Genomic DNA, 25,952 nt, shown 5'->3' on the forward strand with positions numbered 1-25,952 from the left:
GGGAGGATGGATGGGTGGATGGATGGATGGAAGGGAGGATGGATGGATGGAAGGAAGGATGGATGGATGGATGGATGGATGGATGGAAGGGTGGATGGATGGATGGGTGGATGGATGGATTGGGTGGATGGATGGAAGGATGGAAGGGAGGATGGATGGATGGCTATTTAGTTGCTGGTTTGGGGTTTGGGGAATGTCCTCTATTCAAGTATTTCCCCCAATTTTTCCATCCTGTGAAGAGTCATTGGGTAAATACTGTAAATATTGCTACAGAATGTAGTATTATGTCCCTTGGGAGACTAGAGCAATTAGTGATTATCACCTTTGTCTCAGTTGCCGTAAAAATTTAATCAGATTAAAACCCAACTGAGTTTTGTCTGAGTAAGCCTTTTGATTGCAAGTCTCTGGGGTCTGGGACAGAATGGAAGGTGATGATTATGTGGTAAGATAACTGTTCATAACCTTCTGAGCATCCCTCAAAGAGAGGCAGGCCCCCCCTGGGAGGGCAAGAATGTGGGCTGCCAGAGGACCCCAGGAAGGCCTTGATCTCCAGGCCTCAGGGAAAGGACAGGAGGAGGCCACACGCTCAGAGGCGGAGGTAGAAGGGACTGGAGAATGGGCCACTTGGCCCAGCAGAGGACAGGGGCTCAGAGACACCCCTCATCTGCCTCTGACTCCCGAACAAGGCTTGAGAGGGGTTGGCTGGGCTTCCTGGTGGCCCCAAATCTAGGCTCGTTCATTCTTCAAGCCCAGTTGGTATGGTTTTCCTGGCATCTCTGCCTCTGGGCCAGGCCCCCTCCTCCCACAGCTGATGTGAAGGAGGAAGGGCAGCAGGAGGGGAATGAACACAGAAAAGGGTCTGTTCCCAGGGACAGGCCATACTCTGCAGTCCCCCATCCTCCACCTTGGGCTCCCCTGCCCAGATATGGTTCCCCGAGGAAAGCCCTGATCACACCAGTCTTGGCCTGTGCCTTCAGTGGACGCCAAGGACTTCCTGCATTTCTGCATCTGTGGATGGAATCAATTAGCATCAGCGCCTCGAATCCTAGTTCTCGTGGGGCGCCTCCATCTCAGGCACTCTGGGGACCACCCATCCTTACTAGCTGTGTACACAGAGTGTGTACTTATTTTCCTCTGAGCCCAGCCTAGGCCTGTTCAGGACGGATCACCCGGGCCAAGCAGTCCCCGCTCACGCACGTGGTGCGAAGAACCTGCCTGCTTTGGCAGAACTATCAAGCTTCCATAAACAAACTTGCCCCTGGACGTCATCAGAACATTCTGGCCCTGGGAAGCTGGTAACCCTCAGCAAAGCAACCCCAAATATGCAGATGCAGAGTTGCTCATAAAAATGACCTAAAGGGACGGGTGCAGCACTTAGACCAGACAAAAACAAGGGCTTCCTGATGGCTTGTGCCAACGGAGGCTAGGATTTTGTCTACAAAGACCTTGCAAAGGCCACATCTCTGCGGTGGGAGCTTCAGGCCACGTCCTGCCCAAAGAAGCAGGGATTACATTTCCCCAGAGAAAGGGAAGACGCTCGGGGAGCCCTGAGCACTCGGAGAGCGGGTCTCCCTGCACTGCTGGCCGGCTCAGGGCCTTGCTGTCTGGTTCGGATTCATGTTGGAGCAGAATCCCCATCAGATGGGGGAGGGGTGTCCTCTCACGGAACCCCTCCCTCCAAGGCTCTCTGAGGAACTGACCGAGTCCCTTTGGCCCCTTTGCTCTATGAGCGGGTCAACCCTCCAGGTCACCCCCTGCTCCAACCACCTGCTGTCCCCCCACCCCCGCGTGAACTCCACCTGCAGCAGAGAGCCCACGACCCCTCGACACAGCCCTACGATTCTGTGGATGAACAAGCCCGACTGGCGGAAGTTCCTTCCTGCACTGCACTCATTCGAACCCCCAGGGCTCATGGGGAATGAGTTTCGTCTTGAAAGCGCCTGGCAGCCCCTTGGATGCATGACAACACCTCCCGTGCTCTTCCCCCAAATATGCTCCCTTCTCCTGACTGCAGCTCCCCATCTGCGTGCCCCACGGCGTCAGGTTCTGTCACCGTCCTGCTTATCCCTGTTGGCCTGAGTCTATCTGCCCCGTCCTCAGAAGCGGGGGCAATGCACTGTCAGAGGAGGAAGGAGCCGTGGTCGCTGAGCCCGGACACGGAGCTGCCACTGACGTGGCCCCAGAGCCACACACTGCATTCCGATCGTCACGTGGCCCTGTGGACTGGTCTCCAACACTGTTTTGTTTTTTTTTTAATTTCTCTCTCCTGTGCTCGATTTCACCCCACTGCTGGCTACCGTCTTTAGGTTCAGTGATTTCTCTGACCGGTAACGGACAGAGGAATTCACAGCCAGCAGGTGGAAATCACACGCGAGCATCATCCCTTCCGTTGCTGCCACACAGCATAAGCCACGGAACAAGGAAGCTGCCACGGTTGCAAACCTACTGGCCTATGGGGAGGGTCCTCCCGCTGTGGTCCAGGCCGCCGGGGCCCCAGATCCTGTTGTCCATCATCTCAGTCCCCACGTTGCCACTCTCTCCAACAAACAGGCTGTTCTTTATCTCCTGCTTGGAGCCATCATCATAGGGGAAGGTCCCACCACTGTAGGGGGAGAATGTCTGGGGTGAGCTGTCCAGCACGACGATGGCTTCCCACCGAGCGCCCAGCACGACGACGGCTGCCCTTACCTGGCCAGGGTCAGGCCAACGCCATTGTCAGCAAACCTGGGGACAAGAGCGGACGGTCAGAGCCTGCTCTCGCTCCACATGCAGGGGAGCTGCGGAGGGAAGGACCCTTCCCTGTTCCTGGCATCACGCGGTGGACACCGTGTGGGGAGGCAGGCTTTACCTGGCACGGGGTTTGCTGCGGGAGCCGTGGGTTCTCCCGCTCAGTGTCTGCTTGCAAACATGCGCTCGGCGTTTGGGGCCACGCTGCATCAGTAGCATGCACCCCAGGCTCCGCGAGCCTCTCCTCTGCTGCCCGTCCCCGCCCGCGACTCCGGGGCTAAGTGCGAGGTTGGATCTGGGAGGACCTGGCCACTCTGGGTCCCACACCAGGTAAAGACGGGCTACGTGGATACGGTTCCACTGCCCCCCTGGCCATCCCCACTCCCATTTCAGCCACAGCGAGAAGGACAGACAGATTCCAATTTCCCAGGGGTCAGGCAGCTGCCGGGAAGGGCAAGACCCACGGTCACAATTACACTGTGGCCATGCTTTGGAGTCCAGTGAGTTGCAATTTCAAGCCCCCGTTCAACCACTTACTCGTCGTGTGACCTTCTGGGAAGGTCACTAGACTCAGCTTCAGTTTACCCTCTCCAAAATGGAAGAGATAATTTGTACCTTCAAGAAGCACAGTAACAAAGACCACCAAGGATTCAGCGCACGGCAGGTGCCCAGAACGTGCTGGCTTCCTCCTTCTTTCCTCCTTTCACTGACTGGCTCCGTGCTCAGAGAGCCTCACCCAGGGACTGTTTGATGACCCAGAGCACCTGTGTATGCTGTCTTTAGGGGGTCTTGGGGGGTCACTGCCGGCTGGGGGGGCATATGCCTCTGCCTTGCGGGGGGGGACAAGGTCTGTGTGTCTGCTTCCTCCCTGCCCTGCTCTCCTCTGCCCCCGTGTGGGGGGGCACCACCCCCTCCCTGTGCCGAGACCCCACGGCTCTCCTCACCGACAGCTGTCCAGCCACACGTCCCCGCCGCGCAGCCAGGCCCCGTGGTCCTGGTTCTTGTAGGCGGTGAAATGTCTGATGATGGCGGGCTCCCGGGGCTTCAGCGGGTCGGCATCCTGGTGCGGGCTGTACCTGGAAGGCACGGTGGGGAGGGCACAGGGGGCAGTGCTGGGGGCCTCCCAGACGGACCCCCTTCTGGCCGTGAGCCCCTTCCCACGCAGCAGCCGGCTCACGTTGCCCGGGCACTGGCACAGAAGCGAGGGTCTCTCCTCCAGGGCCCACCCCCCGCGGGCCCAGGAGCCCCCACCCCCACGGGCCGCGGCAGGTCATGGCGCAGAGGGACGTCCAGCCAGCCAGGCCCAATCCCGGTGTGCCATGCGGCCCCTGGGGCTGGGAAGGAGGCTCTGAGATGCCCAGCCCACCGCTGACTTGGGGGACCCTGGGCCTCACGCCTGCTCTGGGCTCCAGCTCATGGGCTCCAAAGCGGAGCGCTGAGCGGGGCTCAGTGGTGTCCAGACCAGCTCACGCCCTCCATCCGCGGTATCACGCCTCTTTCAAGGGCACTGGGCTGTCTAATAACCTTGAGGTTTTGACAGCACCTTTGGAAAGTGGCCCCCGGCCTCCGGCTGAGCTCTGTCCCTTCCCACGAACCCGACGGTGCAGTTCTCCCTGACTTCTCTCTTCCCCTTTAGATCCCGGCCCAGCCTGCCGACTTGCCAGGTACTGGCTTTTGCTGAGGGATCCAGGAACCTCTAGAGATTTCTATTTCCCTGCAGCTGCTGCAGCCTAAGCCCTAATTCAGACTTTGCCTTGCTCAGATTTTCACCACGTTACCCCAGCACCTAGCTCCCCGTCCAGGACGTAGAAAGTGCTCCCTACATATTTGATGAATGAAAGAATGAATGAGTGAAGAAGAGAATGGAGGTGCGTCAGGAGGTCAGCAGGGAGTGTGTGCATTCCCAGGGGGTGACTACCTGGCAGAGATGATAGAGAGGAAGGGCCGCTTGTCCTTGGCGGAGGCCTCGGTAGTCTTGACCCCGTTGTCTATGATCATGCCAGCCTGTGGGGAGGGAACAGTCAGGGACACGGTCCTTTCCACTCCCACGCTGCAGGCACCTCCTCATGCCCAGCCTCACCGCACACTCTTACACGCTCCAGTAAAACCAGCTGTGCTGTCAGGACGCATTAACGGAGGTAAGGGGTCTACAGTGAGGGAGGTGAGGAGCCTGTATTGCTCTGCATTGTTCAGAGTGAATCTGGAATAAGGTGTCCCCCCGGAGGTGTGTATCAGGAAGCTGACGTCTGGAGGGTTACGTGTCTTGTCTAGGGCCATGCGGCTAAGTCTGTGCCCAGAACTCGCCTTGCTCTGGGCAGTTACAAGCCCAGGCCCCACGACAAGGGCGAGGGAAATGTGTCTGCAGTGACTTGGAGGAACTGCTGAACTTATATCTCGTCTCCACCCTGGGGCGGGGGTCTGGGATCCTCCCACAGTCCTGCCTGGGCTCCTCTGACTCGAGGGCAGAACCTCACATTCCTGTTTGGCTCTGAAGGTGTTTACGTGGTCAGCCCTGGGCGCCCACGCGGAAGTCAGGGCCTCCCAGTGAGGGGACTCTTGGCCTCCTGGGAAGGCCCAGACCCAGGCTCCCTTCTCCAGTAACCAGAGGCCACTCTGGCTAGTGCGTTCTTAAGTCGGGGTGACGTGGGTCAGAAGATGAGGGGCTAGATCCCCAGCTGCTTGCTCACGGGCCATGACCTTCAGCCCCCAAGCCCCAGCTGTGGCCTCCGTTAAGACGGGCTAAGAACACTGATTTCAGAGGACTCGGGAGGCTCCGTGCTGGCCCCAGACGATTGCCCCAGACCAGGACCCTCACCCCAGACAGGACCTTCACCCACTGGTTGCAGGGGCGGGGCTCATGGGGGGCGGGGGGGAGGGCACCAAGCCCAGGGCTCCATCCAATCAGTGCAGCTCAGGGTTCCTGCTCACTCCCTCCTCACCCTGCCCGTCCCTCCACCTGTGCCCGTCCTGCCTACATTCTGTCCCGTGCACAGCCCCCTTCTTTTAAGGTCTCCGATCCAGGCACTACCTGGCCCAGCTCCCAGCTCAGGAGAAGGCTTCTCGAGGAAGGGGTCCCGACAAGCAGGCAACACAGCCTGTCCACTGCTCGGCTGCCGCCCCACCCACCCCCCCACCCTGCACCTCTGCGCTGCTCTTATATGGTCCACAACAGCCTCAGAAACCCCGCTCTGTCAAGGGGACACCGCTCCTCCTCGTCTCTACCCTCTGCCCCCAGAGACCCTTCCTGCTCGGCCTCTGGGACATAGTGCTGCCTGGTGTCCCCCCCCGCCACGCTGCCCCGCACACTCCCTGCAGGCCCCCCTCCCGCCCCACCACAGGTGTAAGCAGGGCCGGGTCAGAGAGGATTTCTCTTCTTCACAGTCTTCCCCCTGCTTGAGCTTTTTTCTTTTAATCCTCATGTATCCGTTCCCCTCCAGCTTCCTCATCTGTCCCAGCAGGGACTGGACCAGAAGATCAGCCTGGACACACTGGGCCCTGGGCACTGGGCCAGCGCCCCCAAGGCCACCTCTGCCCCCCAGGCGGCACCTCTGGTCTCTGCCTGGCTCCTCAGCTCCGCGCCCCATGGCCCTGGCCTAGCTGCAGTCCTGGGTGGGCGTCCTCGGCTCACCTGGAGTCCCCAGCACCTAGTGTGGTACTGGACTGAGGGGCTTCTGTTTTCCACCTGCCCTCTTGCCTCTGCATGGATGGAGCACCCCACTTCCCAGGAACGAAGCAAAGGGATCGGAGGGGAGGATGCTCATGCTGCCTCCACCCTCCTTCAGAACGGCCTCCTGATTTTCTCTAGCTTACAGGCCAGGCTGAGCCTTCACGGTCAACACTGCGCCCACCCCACCAAGGGAACTGTCAGATGACACTCCCGTGCCCAGCTCAGCGGCCGCTGGGAGGCGCCGCCCTGCTACCAGCCTGAGCGAAGGCGCGCCTTACTTCTTCTGGCTCCGACCAGATGCCGAGGCAGGAACAGCCACGGGACGTTCTTGCTAAGAACGGCCAGGAGCCGAGGAGGAAGGCTGCTTGGTTTTCTTGCCGACAGGCGCCAGGAGCGCAGTGGCTGCTGCCGGTAGCCAGGAGGCCGTCCCGGCTCAAAGGATCTGCAGCTCCGGGAAGGAGGACTAACAGCCTGGCCCAGGGGGACAGAATCTGGAAAGACTTACCCGGTAGTTGGAATGTGCTCGGTTATGGAGGAATTTTCCCAGTGGAATGTGTTCTGAATAACCTGGGGAGTACATTCCCACTGAGGGGCCTGTCGGCACGTGGTGGAAGATGAACCAGAACCCGGTCTCCTGTTGGGGGGGCACAAGGGGAGAGCCACAGACATCAGCCCCGCAGACTCCTCCTTGCTGGGGTCCTACTCGGGCTGGACCTAGCACTCGCCCCGAAAGGGCCCCACCGCCCATCCCTGGACGCGCCTGTGGGAGGCAGTAAAAAGCCCTGGCAAGTGCATTTTGTGGGGTCTACCCTGACTGTGGCAGCCCTTCATCGGGTCCTACTCTACTGGCCATGGGCTCCAAACGGCTGGCTTTGAGTCCCGGATGTTCTTGGCTTTTCCCTTTCCTTTAGCAGCTATGGAAACTGAAGCCCAGAGACAGCACCTGACCTGCTCGGGGTCCCACGGACGCTAAGTGGCAGGGACGGGTGGGTGAGAGCAAGGTTGTGTAGACAGGGTGCCGTGTCTGAATCCTGTGCGTGCCCCTGGGCACGGTCACCCTCCCCGCCCAGCGGATGGAAGGTATGGGTACCTGCCTCGCAGGGTTGGTGCGAGAATTAAACTATCTTAGCTGACAGAGCTGGTGGGGAGGCACAGCGCCAGGCCACGCCCGTCTCTGTCTAATAATCAGTCATTTCGGTAAAGTGCCCTGATCACCCACATGATGAAGGGACAGGGCCATTACTGAAAGCCAAGTCCATGTGACCCCTTCGCCCCAGCGGAGCCTGACCTGGCGGGTCCCAGGCCCAGCCCCGGCCCCCACCTTTACTTCCGGCCAAAGAAGGGACGGTTCTGCTCACCTCGGATCCCGCGGCTGCACAGTTAATGAGGTTGTTGTTGGGGTTGGCCATCCAGAAGGTGGACACTGCACTGCGGGGGGGGGCAGGGGACAGAGATCGCAGGCGTCACCCGACGGGCCGCTGGTTCCCTTGCCTCTTACCAGAAGCTTGAGAAACCCTCAGTTTGCTGTGAAACCCGGTTTGCTCGTGCGAGCGCAGAGCATTTCAACACCTAAAGTGCTGGGGCTTAAAAGGGGCATGTGGGTGCGTGAGGCGGAGGCAGCTGATGGGTGAAGTCTGAGCCGGGCTCTACAATAGAGAGAAGGCACCAGGGCCCGGAAGGGGGCCGTTCCTCAGGGAGAGGCCCGGCGTGGGAACACTGATCACACGGGCAGTCCCGTCTCTGTCTCTGTCTCCAAGTGGGGGAGTACGCCTCGTGCCCGCGGGTAACCACTGTGGCACCCAGGTGGCAGCCCGCGCCTTCTCAGAGGAGCACCGTGATGATGGCCACAGGCAAGCGGAGAAGCAGGCCCTCCGTGGCCTCCGTGGCCTCCGGCTGAGAGGCTGAGGGCAGTGGGTGGTTGAGGGCTGGGAGGCAGCCCTCAGAAGCTGCTCAGAAGCCCCAGGGTGCGGAGGTCAGAGGCCTGGCTGGGCGGGTGAGTGAGCAGCTGCTCGCAGGACCCTCCAGGGCGCAGGCCTGCTGTGGCTCATGGCACGGGGCTGGGGGTGGCAGCGGTGCGGGGGAGGCACTTACTTGCAGTCCTGCCTGGGCTTGGGGATGTACCCCGGGTAGGAGTCTTCCGTGATGGTCTTGCACATCTTGCTATCACGGTCGGAGGGGAGGAGGGTTCCGGCCTTGACGAGGAGGCCGAGACAGTGGTCGAAGGTGTTCCGTTCCTCTGGCCCGTCTTCCGTGAAGAAGCAGTGGCCCAGGGAGTTATAGCCCACCACGTCTTTGACCTGCAGGGATCACGACCGGGGGACCTCTCACCCAGCGTCCAGGTGTTCCTGAGCCTATGCATTCATTCAGCAAACGTGACACGGCATCAGCGGCACCCCGGGTCCCACGAGGAACCCCACAGGCTTGGGGAGGGCCCTGGCACAGCAGTCTCGGAACTAGAAGGTCCTTACAGGGTCTCTGGCCGGAGCCCTGCCTCCCTGCCCGAGGCCACACGGCCCACAAGCGTCCCTGACAAATGGGATGGCGCTTCCACTTGAATGCCCCAGAGATGGGATGCTCACCACCTCAAAGTTAGCCTGCCCACATCAGAACACCGACGATGGTGCTCTTAACTGAGGTCTTCCGTCCACACCCCTACTCTGGGGCCCGACTGCCCAGTGCCGTCCCCCCGAGGAGAGGCTCCCGATCCCCTACGACAGTTCGACCCGCACCGATTACCTACCTACCAGCAGGCCAGGCCCCGGAGCAACCAGACCCCATCCCGAAACAATTCCCCCTTCAGTACCATTAACACTTCGAGGGGCCGCCCGGCCCGTCCCTTGTGGGGTGTTTAGCGGCGTCCCGGCTTCTGCCCTCCCCACATGTCAGCATGCCTCCTCAGTGGGACAACAAAAATGTCTCAGACACTGGCTGCCAAATATCCCCCCGGCTTGGGGGTAATACCGTGCCCTCTGGTTGGGGTGCACACGTCCAGGGTGAACGCCCCAACTCCCCCGGCTCTTTCCTAGGACAGAGCCTGCCTACTCCAGCGTCCGGGCAGCCACTCTCTGGAAGCATCTGGAGCCGGGACCCTCCATGTCCTTTTCATCTTGCTGAAGTCTTACACATTTCTAGAACACTTGGTTTTGGTTTTTTGCTTTGTTTTGTTGTTAGAGCTAAGGAAAATGAGACTGAAGGAAGTTAAGTGGTTTGCTCAAGGTCGCACAACCCATGTGTTCAAAGGCAGGCAGGGCTGGGACCCCCGTTTTCTCATTGTGTCCATTCACCCCACAAGGGAGGATCCACACACACTGGCTGCCCTGTTCCGGGCCAGCTCTGTTCCTCTACATCCCTCCCTAATCTTTGGTCATTGGCAAGGGCGTGATCTTGAGTGCTATTCAGTCCCTCACCAAGCAGTGCAGTAAACACCAAGGTCATCCGATGGGGCAGCTTCCTTTCGTCCCAGTGAGCTAGGACAGCTGGTTATAAATAGCCCGGAAAGAGAAGGGAGGAAGCGGGGCTGCTGGGGCCGGCAGGGGTGGCTTTGGGCAAGTCCCATGCCGCCACTTACAGAGGAGGACACTGACGCCCAGAGAAGGGGCGTGGGGTGTCCCAGCAAGCTCACAAACCTAGAGGTGGAGCCACGTTCAGACCCAGGCCTCCTGCCCAAGGCTCTTTCAAAATCCTAAGCACCACTTACCCCACTGTCCGATCACACCCTGCGTGGCCCTTCTTTGAAGGCAAGTGAATAAAAGATGAATCAGGGACATTCTTATTCTAACCAACACCCCAGGGAGAAATTCCCTCCATCCAAGACCCTTGAGGTGTGCTCTGGAGAGAAAAATCCCCATCGAAAGGAATAATAAGTACTAGTATTTGTTGGGTGTCAGATCTGTTACAGACATTATCTCATTTAATTCTTAATCATTCCCTTTCGCCTTCTGTTCAGGGACAGAGCCGAAACCCGATTCTCCATCCACCTGATTCTATAACTTTCGTGCTCATCTGTTGTCAACAACCCCAAACGGAAAACCAGCCCTCTCATCTTGTGCTGCATTTCTTCCTTCTCATCAGGGGTGGGTGAGGATGGTGTGGGGAGTGGAGGGGAGACAGCACGGTGAGGTAGAGGGAGGGGGAGCTGCTGGGTGGGGAGCCGAAGATACAAGTTCAAGTCTCAGCTCAGCCACCAACTTGCTGGGCCTCGCCCAGGTGTCCCTTGGCAGACAGGTACCTTCTAAAATCTGGCTCTTAGGTTTCTGATCATTCTGCCTTAGAACATTTCCCAGAGTTGAATATTTACACTGTGACACAGCTTGAGACAGAAAGACAGACAGACAGATAAATCACTACATTGTAGCTGCACACCCAGACACATAATACAGGTTTGCAGGTGGCTGCCAAGTCCCTGGGCGTGCTAACCTGGAGCTCCCGCCCCGTTCTCATGAACAAATCACATCTTTCCCTTCCTTCTTCTGCACATCACCCTTGCTGATGGTTGTCAGTCCTAAAAGTCATTCCTAAAGGCTGTTTTAAGTCTTCTGCCATTGTTAGCAGGGGTCTAGGCATGAGATTACAAAGGAGGAAATTTCTCAGCCCTCAGGGACTGTTTCATCTAAAACGACCATTTAATTTATTGTCTGAACCAGGACATTTTTTTAGAGCAAAGGAGGGGTGCTGTTAGAAACGAAGCTGGGAGGGGCGCCTGGGTGGCTCAGTTCGTTAAGCGACTGCCTTCGGCTCAGGTCACAATCCTGGAGTCCCGGGATCGAGTCCCGCATCGGGCTCCCTGCTCAGCGGGGAGTCTGCTTCTCCCTCTGACCTTCCTCCTTCTCATGCTCTCTGTCTCTCATTCTCTCTCTCTCAAATAAATAAATAAAATCTTTAAAAAAAAAAAAAAAAGAAACGAAGCTGGGAAAGCAGGTATAAAGTGGAACATTCCATGCAAATCAACCTGCATCAGCAAGAAGAAGAAACTGCTGCTTAAGACAAGCAAATACGAACAGAAATCGGCCCTGCCCGATTCCGCCTTCTAGGGCGGCTATGATACCATTCCTGCTAGGGAGAAGCATGACCCCAAATACAATCAGATTGAAAGAAAGACTGTAATTTCCAGGCTTCTACCACTTATTTTGTGTTTTTCGAGCCGCTGAAGAAAAGAGCCTATTTTTGCAGAGTCTTAAGGCATATTTGATGGCGCAGACAGAAGCCGGGAAAGGCGGCAGAGAACCAGGTCGCGCTCCCCCCGTCGGGAAGGACCGAGTCCCGGAGGCAGCCCCGGAGACGCGCGAGCGGGAAGGGAGCCAGGGAAAGAGGGGCCTGGTGCCCATTTCCAGTTGTTCCCCGAGCTGATGGGTGGTGCGCCCGCCCTCTGCCCCGACACATCCCTTCCCCGATCCGCCAGCAGGAGCCCTGGCCTGGGACACTTTTGGGGAAAGCAAGCACCACCGTCTGGGTTCCTCCTGGGGGCTCAGGCGGGAAGGAGAACTGGGAGCAGCTACAGGAATCAAGAAGCTGGTGAGACTGAATTCCAGAAACCGGGAGAAGGGGCAAACAGATCCTGGCCCCTGGTTCCCAGAGCTGGGGCGGGGACAGAGGGAGCTGGGCTCCCGCCATATGCACCCAGGGGGCGCAGCCACGGGCAGGAGAAAGCAGCGGGACGGGCATCTTCCTGAGGCTGGATGGTGGGGGGCCGTAGCCAGGTGTGGGGCCCCCCGGAGCCGCACAGAGCACTGGATGCATTTGCACCAGTGTCCTGGGGGCGAGGAAGGAAAGGACGGGTTTTCTTCTCCCACCCCCTCCCCTTGCCCTGAAAATGGAACGGAGCGGGGGAAACAAACGGAATCCACGTTGGTGTCTTTGCACCTTCCTCGAAAGCTCTGGAACGGATTCATTGTTTCCAGCAGAGAACAGGCAGGTGGTCCCCTGCGTCCTGCCCCAGAGCTCAGAAACATACACTGAGGGGCAGTGGGAGCCCGCCGTAGGCCCCCAGCTGCCCCGCCTGCAGGGGATGGGCGGGAGAGCCTTCCTCTGAGGGCCAGCTTCACCCCGCAACTGCCAGCATCCTGGGGCTCCCGTGCTGGTATCACGACAGACATCGCCTGACTCAGCTCCGGGTCTTGGCATCACCAGGGTCTTGGCATCACCAGGATAATCAGCATTCGGCATGGTTTTACCGCAGGCCTCGACCTTGTCAGCATGCACGGGGAGTGTGCGGGACAGGAGGGAGGACACGTACGCAGTGTTTGCCGAGCTCCCGAGGCTGCTCTGTGTGTGTGTCGGGGGGGTGGGGGACCCATTACGTGTCGTGGAAGCAGGGAGGCTTACCCAGGGCGCAGTACACAGAGGCCCCATGACCGTATACAGCCTGCTGATGCTGAGTTGGCCACATGCGTCCCTGGCTTCGTCCTCCCCCAAACCTTGGCAATGGGCTGTGTCCTCACCCTCACTTTGTGCGGTGGGGAAACCGAGGCTCCGAAAGTTTGGATCGTTAGAACGCAGGTTTGCTCTGACTCTGTCCTCCCAAGCTGGCGGCTCTGCGGATGCCTGCAGGCACGGTTTGAGCGAGCAAGGAGTCCGAGGAGGAGGGGGTGGTGGGTTTGTTGAGCAGGAGCTCATGGTGTGTGCGGCGGTTCCTAAGAGCATCCTCTGGGCTCAGGGAGCAGATGTGGAGAGGCCCGCGTGCTCACTGGTTAGGAGGGGAATGAGAAGCAGGTGTTGGCGGGAACGTCAAGTCCACACTGCCCTTTCCAGAAGCAGGTGGCCAAGAATGGGGAGGAGCCCGGGGGGGGGGGGGGCGGAAGCTGTCTTCTGAGGACGAGGGCACCGGAGTCTGTCTGCAGGCGGTGGGAGGGGAAGCCCACGTGTGGACGGATGTCCAGGGTCTTGGGCATGTCCAGATCTGGGACGGCCTGAGGGTAAAGGCCTCCACGATGCTACCGAGTGGCCTCTGCAGCCTAAGTGAGAATCCAGTGTCTGTCTGTATTTGGCCTCCTTTCATCCTGTCAGCTAAAAACATCTTTCCAAACACTTTAGAGCCCCGGCCACTGGTAGGTCCTTCAAGCCAGAATGAAGGGAGCAAATATCAACTAGCGATGCGGAGCCCAGCTCCCGGGGTGGCCCTGCTGCCCCCCATGGTGCAGGGCCTACGGGGCGGCGCGCCCATCTGAACCCCCAGCTCCCCATGGCCTGTGGCGCTCGGGGGAGGACGCGGAATGCACTCCATTGTCCTGCTGCCTCTTCGGCTCGGGGAATCCGAGGCCTGCGCTTCATCCAGATGCTAAGTCATGCCAGTTTGGTGTCACACAGGTCTGTGGGCTCCAGACCCTCACCCACCAGCCTGGCCGTCCAGCAGGGACCCGAGCCGAGTGCGGCTGGAGCCCTACGTGGCCACCGGGATGAGGCTGCTGCCGGCCCCTCGGCCAGGCCTGTGCGAGGCTGCCTGGTGTCTGGATGGCACCCAGGGAGCTGACGTGTGTTCCCTCCCAGTCTGGTGGCCGGCATCCCTTGGGGCCGGACAGAACAACGGCCTTGGCACATGCAGGACTGCCAGGGTCCCCTGGTTGCGAGAGCTTGTCCGAGTCTCTGGCTCCAAAAGTCTGTCTGGTGTGGGTGCAACTGGCCCGTCCAGCGGCTCCAAATGAGCGGGTTCCGAGGGCCGCTCCTGGGCCGTGCTCGCTCTCGGCCCCCGCCTGCCTGCATCCCGCTGAGCCGCTTGCTCCTGTGGGAGCCCCTTCCTCCGGCCGAGGCCCGGGCTCGCGGCTCAGGCGCACTGTGACCAGCGTGGCCAAGCCCTTCTCATTCTTGGATTCTAACTGAACAACCATGAGATCTGCTTGTCATGCCGGGCACCACACGCATGATGAAACCGAATGCACGAACAGCCGTGTGTCCACGGTATGCACGCGTGTGTGTGCACATGTGTGCATGCGTGTGCACGTGTATGTGCATGCATGTGTGTTATATGCACAACTGCCCTGAGATGCAGAACGGCCTCCGCTCACACCGACCCGGCTGCTGGGAATCAACATCTTTCTCTTCCGTGGCGCCAAGTGTAGGGGATTTGAAGCTAAATTAAGCCCAGAACTTTAGAACGAATGCTTAAAGCAAGTAGAGCTCCTCAGACTCAGGCTTGTCATCTTTCCTAATTCTACACTGTTCTTTTTACCCCACGTTCCGAGCTCGGTCGCCCCAGAGTCCCTGCGTTGCATTCGTTCGGCAAACCGCGTGGACAAGCAGAAGAGACCACACCTGCCCACAGGGCCACACATGTGCCACACTTTCCACATCCTGTGCTCACGTCTTGTAACAACCACGTGGGAGACATACTGCTGTCCTCCCTGTTTTACAGAAGAGGAAACAGAGGTGTGAGAGGGAAAGTGACCGGCCCACGGCCCATGACTGGTCCGTGGCAGAAGCCAGACGGAAACCCAGACCCGAGCCATGCTGTGCCCGCTACCGCGTTCCTGACATTTCCCACTTATCGTGAATCTTACTGTCTTTCTGCTTCCGGGACAACACGTTCTCCTTTCTTCTTCCTTGAGCCAGAAAACAGGCCCACGTTCAGCAACCATTCCAGCCACAACCCTCCTGCCGCCTGCCACGGAGAATCAGCCCTGGTTCCTGGGCAGCGCTGCCACGTGAGCTGGCAAGCCGCGCGCCGGGTCCGGGGCTCCCTCAGGGCACCTGCACCTCACAGCCCCCCGTGTTTGCTGTGATTTCCCCACTTGGCCGCGGAGGACGACGGAGGTTTGCGGATGGCAAACAATTTGCCCGAAGCCCACAGCTCACAGCCTGTGGGCCAAGCTCTTGAACCCGTGTGCTTCCAGACGAGGCCCCAGGGCCCATACTCTCCCGTCCCCTCGGTGGGTCTGTGAAGAAGTAGAGGACACCCCCCAACCCAGCGCCCTGGGCCACGCAGCAGTGTGGGTCTGACCCGCCACCTCGGACCACGTTCCCAGAGAAGCCAAGAACCCAGATTTCTGTGTGAAATCACTTAATTTTTAAATGATGGAACCTAATTCAGATGTTTCTTTAAACACCATTTAAGCCAAACAAAACACATCCCGTCACTGGGTTCCACATGCAGGGGGCCTGTCTGTGACATCCGGCTTTAAAGTTCATATAGGATGTAAGTTCAGTCTGTTTAAAGAAAGGTTGGTTTAGTGTAAAATTATCAGTTTAGTGTAAAGATGATCGAATGTTTCTATAAACACTTCCTAAGCCAAACAAAACACAATCTGGATTCTTCAGCTTATAATATCCGGTTTTTAAAGTTTCTAGAGGATGTAAGTTTAGTACATTTATCTATTTTCTTTTCAGAGAGCGGGAGAGCATGAGCAAGAGAGTGCCAGGGAGGGAGGTGAGGGGAGACGGTTGCGGGGCGGAGAGGGGGGAGAGAATCTCCAGCAGTCTCCCTGCTAAGCACCCGACATGGGGTTCAATCCCAGGACCCTGAGATCATGACCTGAGCCGAAACTGAGAGTCCGACACTCAACTGACTGAGCCACCTGGGCGCCATAGGTTAGTTCATTTAAATAAGAATCAGTTTAGTGTCAAAACCAGCTGTGCAAACCCAGACCAGCCTCTGGCACGTATGCCTCCTTGGAACGAAGCCATTCCTCCTGGCAGTGTCCGCTCTGGAGGATGCTTGGTGCAGGAAGAGCAAAGGCCCCCTGTGGCCACCGCAGGTCTGTGGGACGGAGGCAACGGTGCAGAGTCTGGCAGGAGCCCTTGTCTGCGCTAGCGGATCTGTCTTGCCACACAGCCACGGAAAGATCCTCGGCCTGCCCATCTCTCCAAAGAGGCACGGCACACGCCTGCCCTCTTTTCTCTTTCCTGCTCACAACTGACAGCATTCTAAACTTGAGGCCAAGGATGGTTCAACCCCTGATGGCCCCGGACTAAATGTCCAGATCCAGACACCCGCCCAGCACTGACAGTTTGGAGGGAGGGGACTGGAGAACGGGGCAGTGACGGTCCCTCCGCTTCCCCGGGGAGGAGGCACTCACCAACAAGCCATTGGAGCCGTGCACGGTGACACAGCGAGAAAACGTGTGGTGGATGGAGAGCTCGCGGACGTACGTGGGCGGGTCGTAGCCTCCCTTCTCGTCCACATCGCCCGCCAGGTGGAAGTGAATGGGGTACTGCCCCACCAGCTGTTGTCCCATGTGCTTCAGCTCCACACCCTCCAGGTGCACAGCCTTAAAGCCCAGTGCGAACTGCAAGAGGGGAGGCGAGGGTCAGAAGGGTGGGCGAGGTGCCCCCGGCCCCCTTGCCGGGGCCGGGTCCCAAACATGCGAAGTGCCTCGCTGATCCCTGCCTCGGCCACGCAGTGAATCCAACATATGCCCTGCAGACGGGTTAAGGCCCCCGGCCCTCTCACCGCCCAGACGCCGAGGCGCTTTGGATAACACATGGATGTTACAAGATGGTGAACTGCTTGGAACAGCCGGGGCTGGCCTCCACTCCCGCCCTCCCTCCTAAGTCGCTAAGTGTCACAAGGAAGGGGGAACCCCGAGATATGCGGGGGTGAGGCTGGCCCGAGGCCGGCCCCAGGATGATGGGAATCCAGGGGCAGAAGAAGCCTGTGTCTGCCCATGGTCTGCGGGCCCTCCTGGTGGAAGGACAGGGACACTGAGCCGGGACTCTCCATCAGCCCCTGACCCCGGCAGTGTGGGCAAGCTGTGGGACGCTCTGTGTGCACCACCATGGATGTCTACACTCCAGGAATCCACTGTAAAAGCACACTGTGGAAATGACTCTTGTCAGAAGCGGGGCTCAGCCGGCTGCTCCTGGAGTAGGCAGATCTTAAGGACATGCTAACAGTCCTCCTAGAGCAGGTTTGTCAAGCGGAATGCCACTCGGGAAGCGGCATCCTGAGGCCTCGTTTGGGCAAAGCGGGAAGGGGACCCTGATGGCTCGGGGATCGCTCTCAGAATTGGAAACGGGCTCTGGTCTCTCCGATGAGTCTCTGCACAAGCCCTGGCCCCCTCACCCCCAGAGCCTGACCGGGAACACGAGCGAGTGCTTCTGGAGCCTACGGTGAACGGGGAGCCCTGCTGAGCGAGCAGGGGCTGTGGATGCTGGGAGCCCCCCGTGTGATACGGGGCCACCCAGCGCCAGCAGGGCTCCCGCTGTGCGCTCCACGGGTTCTGCTCCTTCCCTCAGTTAGGGCACCGGAAAGTCTTATACTGACAGCACACGGTGGCGGCGGCTTCAAGGGCACTGTCCTCACAAAACTCCAAGACACCAATAGTCTGTCGGCTTCGATCCTAAGTCATTGAAAGCGACAGCCGCACGAACAGCTTTGGGGCGTTGTGATGTTCAGTATGCCGGGTAACGGCTCTTTAGATGGGATGCAGACAGAGTTCCCCCGTGAGCCCCATGCTAGGAAGCCGGGAGCTCTCGCGGACCGCTGACCGCACACCGCTGACCGCCGCTCTTCCCTGGGCGGCAGAACTCCGCTGCGAGCCAGTTCCCTCTTTGCCTCCATCTCTTGGTAGACGCTCCGACGTCCAGCTCGTCTCCCCTGCCTGCTCGCGTGTCTGGGTTTTCATGGGTCTATTGTAAGCGTGACTTGTGTGGGTGAAATGTCAGCTCTTCTGGGAAACGACCGGGGTGAGGCGTTGGAGAAAGGGAGTGAGAGCAGGGACGGGGGCTGGAAGCCGTGCAGGCAGGGAGCCCAGGGTGGCAATGTGACTGGGGAGTGGACAGCCGTCCCCAAGGTGGCCCCCTCCTGTCTTCCGGCCAGGGGTCGGCAGCCGGAACAGCACACTGGACAGCAGGGGTCCGCCTTCCAGGAAGTCCCTGCCCTTGGTCCTACTTCCTGCTCCCGTGCCCTCCCCAGCCAGGGTCCCTGCCAGGCTGGCAGCGCGGGAATGCTCCCGGTCGGGCGGACCCATACCTTGATGTGGCCCCCGAAGGTGTCGAAGTCGAAGAAGTTGCAGACGTGGTTGTTGTAAGGGTAACATCTGTCCTCCATCTCCCCCATCACCACGATGTTCCGGCTCAGGAGCCCGACCTCGGCCCGCATGTCCACACCGTCTATCTCCTCCCCGATGTGCAGGTACAGCGGCTTCCCTAGGGCAGAAAGGGGTGGGTGGGAAATCCACTGCTGCTTACATATCACTGCACCTGTGTGCACGGTGGTCCCCAGGGCTCCCCGGGTCCCATGTTACAGAAGAAGGAAGCCCATGCAGGCTCTTCTTTCCTGGCCTGAAAGAAGAGCTAGGATTCACAGCCATGCGGACTCCCATCTGAAGCCCATGCAGAAATGGCTATTTGACCCCAGTATCAGTCCCCCCTTTTGCTTGCTGGTACTGGGGCCTCCTGTGTTTGAGCTCGACGTATGCTCCCCAGGAGAACCACGCTTCCCAGACTCCCTGTTGGTGTGGACACAGGATGAGCAGAAGCCGTGGGCGGCCCCTGCTCTCGCTCCTTCCCCGGGACCGGAATGTGGCTGTGCCCTGGTGGGCCAGCCCCAAGGACAGGGTGCTCTCTCCCTTGTACTCCTGACCCCATCCCTTCCTACAGTCTTAGGGTCCTGGACTCCCGTAACTTCTCTTCTTCCTTCGTGTGGGTTCCTTATGTTCTGCTTCCAAACTCATCCAGACCTCCTATCCTTAAAAAAATCCTTAGAAGACCTTTCTGCCCAACTCAGCTACCCTCGTAGCTAATGTCAGTCCCCTTCGTGCCACTCGAGTCCCTGAACCAGTGACCCATACCTGCCCCGCTCCCTCGGTCTGCTCAAATCCACTTAATTCCCCTCCAGCCTCACCCTCCTCCCGGACGGCAGGTGCACCCCAGGGAAGGTGCAGGGGGCAGGGGCTTGGAACTTGGGGACTGCCTCGTGGTCCCCAATCCGCCCCCACTCCAACCCCAGATTCTTCCGTGGAATGGAGAGATCTCGGCCTGCCTCTGCACCCAGCTCGTCACTGGGACAGCTGACCTGGCTAGCAGGGCTTTCTCCTCCGTTCGAGGACACAGCTCCAGAGCACGGCCTCTCGTGTGGATTTGCAGCCTGCACCACATGGCAGGTGCTGCTTGGCTTTCACTGCGGCCCTGGCTTGAGCAACGGGGCTCGGGTGTCAGCCCACAGCACGGCTGGCCGGGCCTGTGACGGGCCTGAGCTGCGCCCCAATGGGGACCGCCCCTGCCCGCTCCTTCACAAGTCACAGCTCGCATCCTGTGGGGGCTGTGGGACCTCGGGGGCTGCGGTTTGCGATTCTGCAGGCTTGGGGAGATGGCAGTTTCTGGAAGCTTGTTAGTTCAGGACGTGAAACTGGTGTGGGACAAAGCTGACAAGACACCCCTTTGGCATCACCACGAGCTCCCAGGGCCACTGCAACAAACTGCCACCCACTGACTGGCTTAACTCAGCAGAAACGTCTTGCCTCACATCTCAGAGGCCAGAAGTGCACGGTCAGGGCCCCGGGTCGGCGGTCGGGGCCCCAGGGTCCGTGGTCGGGGCCCCCGGGTCGGCGGTCGGGGCCCCGGGTCGGCGGTCGGGGCCCCGGGGTCGGCGGTCGGGGCCCCCGGGTCGGCGGTCGGGGCCCCGGGGTCGGCGGTCAGGGCCCCAGGTCGGCAGTTGGGTGGGGCAGGGCTGGTTCCCTCAGGAGGCGCCGGGCGGAACCGTCCTGGCCGTTTGCAGATTCCAGCAGCACCCTGTGCTCCTTGGCTGGCGGCCCCTTCCTCCTCCCTCAACGGGCGGACTTCACTCTGACGCCGGCTGTGTCGTACGTCACCTTCTCCTCGGACTCTGACCTCCTGCGTCCCCTCTAAGGACCTGTGATGACATTAGGCCACCCCAGGGACCCAGAATAATCCCCCATCTCCTGAGCCTTAACTCAATCGCACCCACCAAGTCCCTTCTGCTGCGCGAGCGGACATTCTCACGTGCAGAGGACTAGCCCGTGGGCATCTGTGGGGCCGTTCCTCTGGGTACCGCAGAGCCCTGCTTTAAAAGTATTAGGAAACTCGCTTTACAGAGAGTCTATTCACTATGCTTTACTATCAGGCCCAGAGATCTCCAAAGCCAGAGGGGCCAGGCACGGATGCCGGGCTGGGGGTGGGGCAGGGCTGTGAAGACTCGGTTCCGTCCACAGTCTGACATTGCCCGGAGGAGCGTTTGAAACAAGTTCGCTCTGCAACTGCTGGCTCCCTTACCCCCCTGTGGCTTGTGGCTCAGGTCACAGAGCCTCGTGGCTTCACGGTTTTAGGGTCCAGATGCAGGGTCCCCTCTGGCTGCCCATGTGGAAGCCTCCCCCTCAGTCCCTGGCTGGCCTCCGGCCCATCGGCTCTGTGGCCGTCACTATCACAGATGCGTGGCCTTGCAGGTGGGGGCGGGGAGTAGAGTCTCTTGCACAAAGAGCTTTGCGTGGGGTTCTGAGCGACACAGCGCGGGGGTGGGGGACAGAAAGCTGCACCCAGAGCAGCATGTGATCGCTGGTGAGGAAGGAGACTCCCCTGCTCACCGGCTTTAAACGCCCTCCTTCCAGCAACGGATACACGGAGAATTGATGACAAAGCCCCTGGTCCGCCTGGCCTCGTGTTGCTACGTGCGCTGGATGCAGACCTTCCTTTCCTTACAAGCGGACACCCCGATGGACAGCGGGCAGCAGCCAGTAAAGCTTCAAAGGCTTCCTCAACTAAGCAAGGCCACCTCCCACTGTTCCCGGGGTGCAGAAGGAAGACCGGGCGACTGGTGCCCCAGAGGCAGCTCAGCGGTGCCCAGAAACCAGCCAACACAAGGGACACGTGCCCGAGGAGCTGGGTCCCCGGAGGCCCAGCATGGAGCGCGCTTCCCGAAGGGATGGCCCCCCGAGGCTCGAGCACGTGATGGAAGAGTTTATGCAGAGAGCGCGGGCTCAGTGCCGCTGGCCCAAGACACAGGAGAGGAGCTCCCGTGCAGTTTTGAGGGGCTCAGCTGCCGTCTCCCAGCCTGCAGGACCGACAGGGCAAAACCCCAGGCTCTGTGGGCTTATGCGTCATCGCCCCACACCCACTTCTGCTGCAGCTCGAGCAGAGCACCAGCCCTCCCTGAACGAGCCTTGCTACTTTACATCTCCGCGCTTCTGCCTAGCTGCCCCTCCGGCCGGGCCACCTCGTCTGGGCAGCAGACGGCTTTGTGCTTCCAGATCCTGCTCCAGGGGCTCCTTCCCGGTGCGGTCTTCCCCACCACCCTCCACCTCCCCCTTTGCTTCTTGGGGTGTCCATGGCGCCGGCAGGGCCAGGACACCAGGCCTCCCCATCCGGGCACACATCCCCTGACGTCCAGCCGCCCCTCGTAGCATGTGCATTTTGGGGGTCGGTGCCCCCTAAAACTATGGGGAATAGGCAGAACGCTGACCAGAGGGCCTTCCCCAGGGACCCACGGTCCCCTCGAACATGGCGGGAGAGGTCGGGGAGAGGCGGCAGAGGACCGTGGCTCTTGATCCCGACTCAGATGATGGCTGTGAGTCCCTGCGCACGTCAATCACGCCCCCTGGATCTCAGGCTCTCCTTCCGTAAAATCGAGCTCTTGCTAGCAAGTGTCTCGAAGGTAGCCACGCTTGCTGACCACGCTAATCTAGGGAATGAGCTTCGCACAGCCCCTGGCACGTGGCAGGGACTGGTGTGGCCCAAGTGGCCGATGCAGGTGCCCCCCACGCTGTCCCCGGGGAAGACAGGAGCCCGGGCTCCTGCCACTGCCTCACACCTCCAGGCTGCCCCGTGGGGGGATGCGGGGAGTGGGAGACGGAGGGACTGATCCACCCTCCGGAGTGCGCGGGGCCGACTGAGAGCTGAATTCCCACCGCCTCTTCCCCGCACTGTGGAGCCCGAAGCAGGACCTTCATGAAACCCCACAGCCAGCGGATCTGTCCTGCTGTCGTGTTCACAGGCCACCGTCCCCCAGCCGGCTGCCCCGGGGGAGCCGCGTGCCCTGCTTTCCGGCACCCCATCCTGTCTGCAGATTCTCCCTCCCTCCCTTGCTTCTTGCAGCTCTGGTGCACGAGGGCCAACCGGGGAAGAGCAGATGTGGCCCAGCCAGATGGCCCCAAATTATCCAGGAGGGCCACTGGCCGGGGGTGTGGGGGGTTGGCGGGCTCGGGCTGGAGGGTCCCAGAGAGGCCGTCTCAGCCACACAGCTCCCAGGTTCCTGGTATGGGCCAATCGTCTAGAGTGGAGGCCCTGGGGACGGGACGGAGGAGGACAGGTGGCCGGGAGCTAGAGAGCTCGGAGTTTGAATCCTGGCTCCGGTCGACCCCACAGACTTGCTTGGTCTACACCAGCCCGCCCGCCTAGGACCCCTGGGCTGCTTGCCGTCCAGTACGCCGGCTACCGGGCCCCCGGAAGCGGGCTAGGAGGGCTTGAACAGCGCGACCATACTGGAGGGCAGACTCTGCACATTTAACTCCCCTGCACCTGAGTGTCCTCCTGTGTGTCCCGCAGGAACAGCAGCTGCCACCTGTTAGGGGACCACGAGGAGCAAGTGAGACGGTTTTGTAAAGCGCTTGGCAGTCACAGGAAACGAAGAACGGTCATCCTAAGGAGCAGATTAACCGTGGTATTATGGAGGGGTGTGTGCTGGGGGGCAGGGAAAGTGGGAGTGGGGGAGTGCAAATGCAGAAGGTCTGGGGAGGGTTCCGACTGCGGGCCAGGAGGTGTGGAGATCCACCCTGCGGAGAGCAACACTCTGGAATATTCTCTGAGATGATTCACACACTTCATGACTTGGTGATCCCCATCTGTTTCCTGTCAGAAAACCCTTATTAGGCACGAAGGCCTGTTTCCTGGAATTTGGGGGCAGTGAGGAGGGAGGATCTGGGAAGGCCATGCCCCGCTCTGCAACCAGCCTTGGGGGGATCCCTAAGACGTCGCTGCTGGGGGGCACAGCTTTGGAATAGATGTGGCAGGTGGGAGCCCTTGCTTCATGTCAGTGGGAGATGGAGAGCCAGGCTTGGGGCTGAAAAGCAGACACATGAGCCTCCCCAAGACAGACAGACAAATAGACACCCCCCCCCCACCTCGGGCTTTTCTGATGCTGTCCACCAGGGGGCGCTGTTTTCAGGCAAGCCTCAAAGCCTCCGGGCAAAGGGGACGGTCCACTCTGAGCCCAACCGTCAGGGGGTGGGGGCCAGGGAGGGGTGCCCCGAGGGAGTGTGGAGGGGCCCGAAGGGGGCCCCGCATCTTCACTTCTCCTTTCCTCCCCCTGCACCAGGGCCCGGAGCAACCCCATCCCACTGTCCGTCCAGCCTTCAGCAGGCTCAGGGGGCAGTGGGCCTGTGGGTCCGCCGCTGCCAAGCGGGGCCACTCTCCAGCCTCCCGCCACAGCCACACCGACCGCTGAGTGGGGCCGGCAGCCCTAACAGCGCCTGGCCCCTCGCTCTCGGGGCCCCTTGGCGCTTGGGAGCTGCTTGAAGTGAAACCTGGCCCCTCCCAGGCCTCGGGGTGCCCAGCACAGGGGTGCAGACGTGGGCCGGGCTGAGCAGACCGGGGGGGGCCTCTGCAGGTGCTCCTGCATCCACCTCCAAGCAGGCAAGCTTTTCACACTCCTAGAAGCCATGCGTGCCGCCCCAGAACCCTGGCACTGAGCAGTGCATCAGCTCACGCCGTGGCATCAGCTCACGCCGTCTGAATGCCACTCCCGTCAGAGTCCGGGAGGACACCTGATGTCCCAGGAGGGCTGTGCACACATACCGGCCCGGGGGACACAGGAGTCACGCAGCGAAGGCCATGGGTCTAACGCTCAGGGCACGAGCTTCACTCAGCACTCTCCTGTAAGCGGGGGGCCCGGGGAACCTTTCCCCACCAGGGGAAATGCAGCAGGCCGACGCACTCGGAGGGAAGCCGGTCCCCACGGCGCCCCCTGCCCCCCAGCCCCACGCAGCCCCTCTACCCCTCACCCCGCTGCTCCGGTCCTCTTCTGCGGCGTGCTGTCCCCAGCACTGTGCCATCCCCCTCCGACTGTCCAGGACACCCGATCCCTGGTCAGCCCCCCGAGGGCGCCCTCTGGGTGTTGATGCACTCTTTCCCACCTCCCTGTGTGTCCTCGTGAAGGGGACAGGGGTGCCCAGCCTGGGGGAGGAGGGACGCGTGGGGGGCATCTGTGCTCACAGAGCCTCCCGCCTCCACGCCCGGGACATCAGGACACTCGGAACAGAACCTGCGACGGACCTCAGCTGGGGGCTGCTGAGAATGATACACATCGCTTGCTTTTCTCCCTCTACAAGTACGTCTTTACCTACAGAACGGACACACAGGCACCCTTCCTGTCCGTCCTCAAGCATAGGTGCTACATGATTGCAAGAATCCTGCCGATAATAGCAGCTGACGTTCACAGAGCCCTTACTGCCTGCCAGACACTGAAGGATTCAATCGGCCGATCCTCACAACCCTGGGAAGCAGTTATGATCTACGATCGTTGTGTCTGTGTTGCAGACGAGGAAACTGAGGCACAGGGAAGTTAAGAATTTGTCTAAGGTCCCTCGGCTGGGAACCGCATTCCTGCATTCCTGCAATTCCAATCCCGTGCTCTACCAAAGAGAGAAAGAACTGGAAGGGAGGGAAGGAGAAAAGGAAGGAGGGAGGGAGGGAGGGTAGGGAAAGAAGAGAAAGAAGGAAGGAAGGAGCCTTCCCCAAAATGTCTTCAGGAAATGAGACCAACAGCATGCCCCGATCTAATATGAGGAGTCCAACCGCACAGCTACGTACTGAGTATCTTTGTGTAAAGTGCTTGCGGAGGGCTGTTCGCACTGCTGAGACCCTGAGCTGAACGCCGCCCCCCCCCGTAGCTCAGGGCCTCGGGGAAGCGGTCCCTCTGGGCCTCTGGTCTCCTCCTTTCTGTTGGACAATAGTAAGTAATCTGTGACGTTTCTTTCTCTGCTCTCACAGCCAAGAAGCTCAGAGACAAATTTATGGTCTATTTCAGTAGCTTTTGCTAACTTCAATCCCTCCCTTTTTGTTGAATTTATTCTCCTTGCGCCAGAATTTATTACTTCGACATGTATCTTTCCCTTTTTTTTTCCTCTCCTGGATGAAGATTTAATTGGACTTGTGTTTATTCCCCAAACCTTTTTTCAAAGAATGTAGGGGTTTGAACAAATGATTATTTAAAAAGGCAGATTCCGTTAACTTGTCAAGCACAGACGTGTGTCCAGCCACATTCAGCAAACCCCTGTCTGCCCCGGGACACCCACGGCCTTCCACTCGAAGGCTCTGCCCCGCTCCCCGGGACCACGGCTGCAGACTTCGGGGGAGGCCTCCAGGGCCCGCGGCCCCCGAGAGTGGGACAAGGGGATTGGGTTGTACCACCATTGCTCTGGCGTTTAAACCTTTGTCCCCCCAGATTCCATCCCAAGCACATTCCCACCAGCCAAAAAGATTGTTTAACTTTCTATAGTCTTATTTCTAAAGCAATAGGTAATTTGAATATATGGGCTACGTTTTCTCCATCTGTCTTCCTCCACTTTCCCTCAATCCTAGACCTTCTCCAGGTGCCGTGGTCCTGTAGTGCCTGGTAGTTATGACGCCCAGGATCGACTCTCCTTTCTTCTGGCCATTTTCTTCCCCAGTTTGCCCAGGG

The 25,952-nt window shown here is 59.7% G+C and overlaps 1 protein-coding gene across 2 annotated transcripts in view; it reads right to left on the bottom strand.

Moving 5' to 3' along the window:
* LOC110572399 (cell migration inducing hyaluronidase 1) overlaps positions 1 to 25,952 on the bottom strand; it is a 141,079-nt gene that overhangs the window by 21,184 nt on the left and 93,943 nt on the right. For both annotated transcript variants that reach the window (XM_021680691.2, XM_021680693.2), the window contains 9 exons: positions 18,294 to 18,469; positions 16,399 to 16,608; positions 8,486 to 8,691; positions 7,753 to 7,822; positions 6,900 to 7,028; positions 4,646 to 4,731; positions 3,672 to 3,803; positions 2,689 to 2,724; positions 2,447 to 2,602 (listed from right to left, as the gene is read on the bottom strand). In XM_021680691.2, coding sequence (XP_021536366.1) covers positions 2,447 to 2,602; positions 2,689 to 2,724; positions 3,672 to 3,803; positions 4,646 to 4,731; positions 6,900 to 7,028; positions 7,753 to 7,822; positions 8,486 to 8,691; positions 16,399 to 16,608; positions 18,294 to 18,469 — 1,201 coding nt within the window. The remainder of the gene's footprint in view (positions 1 to 2,446; positions 2,603 to 2,688; positions 2,725 to 3,671; positions 3,804 to 4,645; positions 4,732 to 6,899; positions 7,029 to 7,752; positions 7,823 to 8,485; positions 8,692 to 16,398; positions 16,609 to 18,293; positions 18,470 to 25,952) is intronic.

The sequence above is a fragment of the Neomonachus schauinslandi genome, chromosome 9 (assembly GCF_002201575.2).
Source record: "Neomonachus schauinslandi chromosome 9, ASM220157v2, whole genome shotgun sequence".
Classification (NCBI taxonomy): domain Eukaryota; kingdom Metazoa; phylum Chordata; class Mammalia; order Carnivora; family Phocidae; genus Neomonachus; species Neomonachus schauinslandi.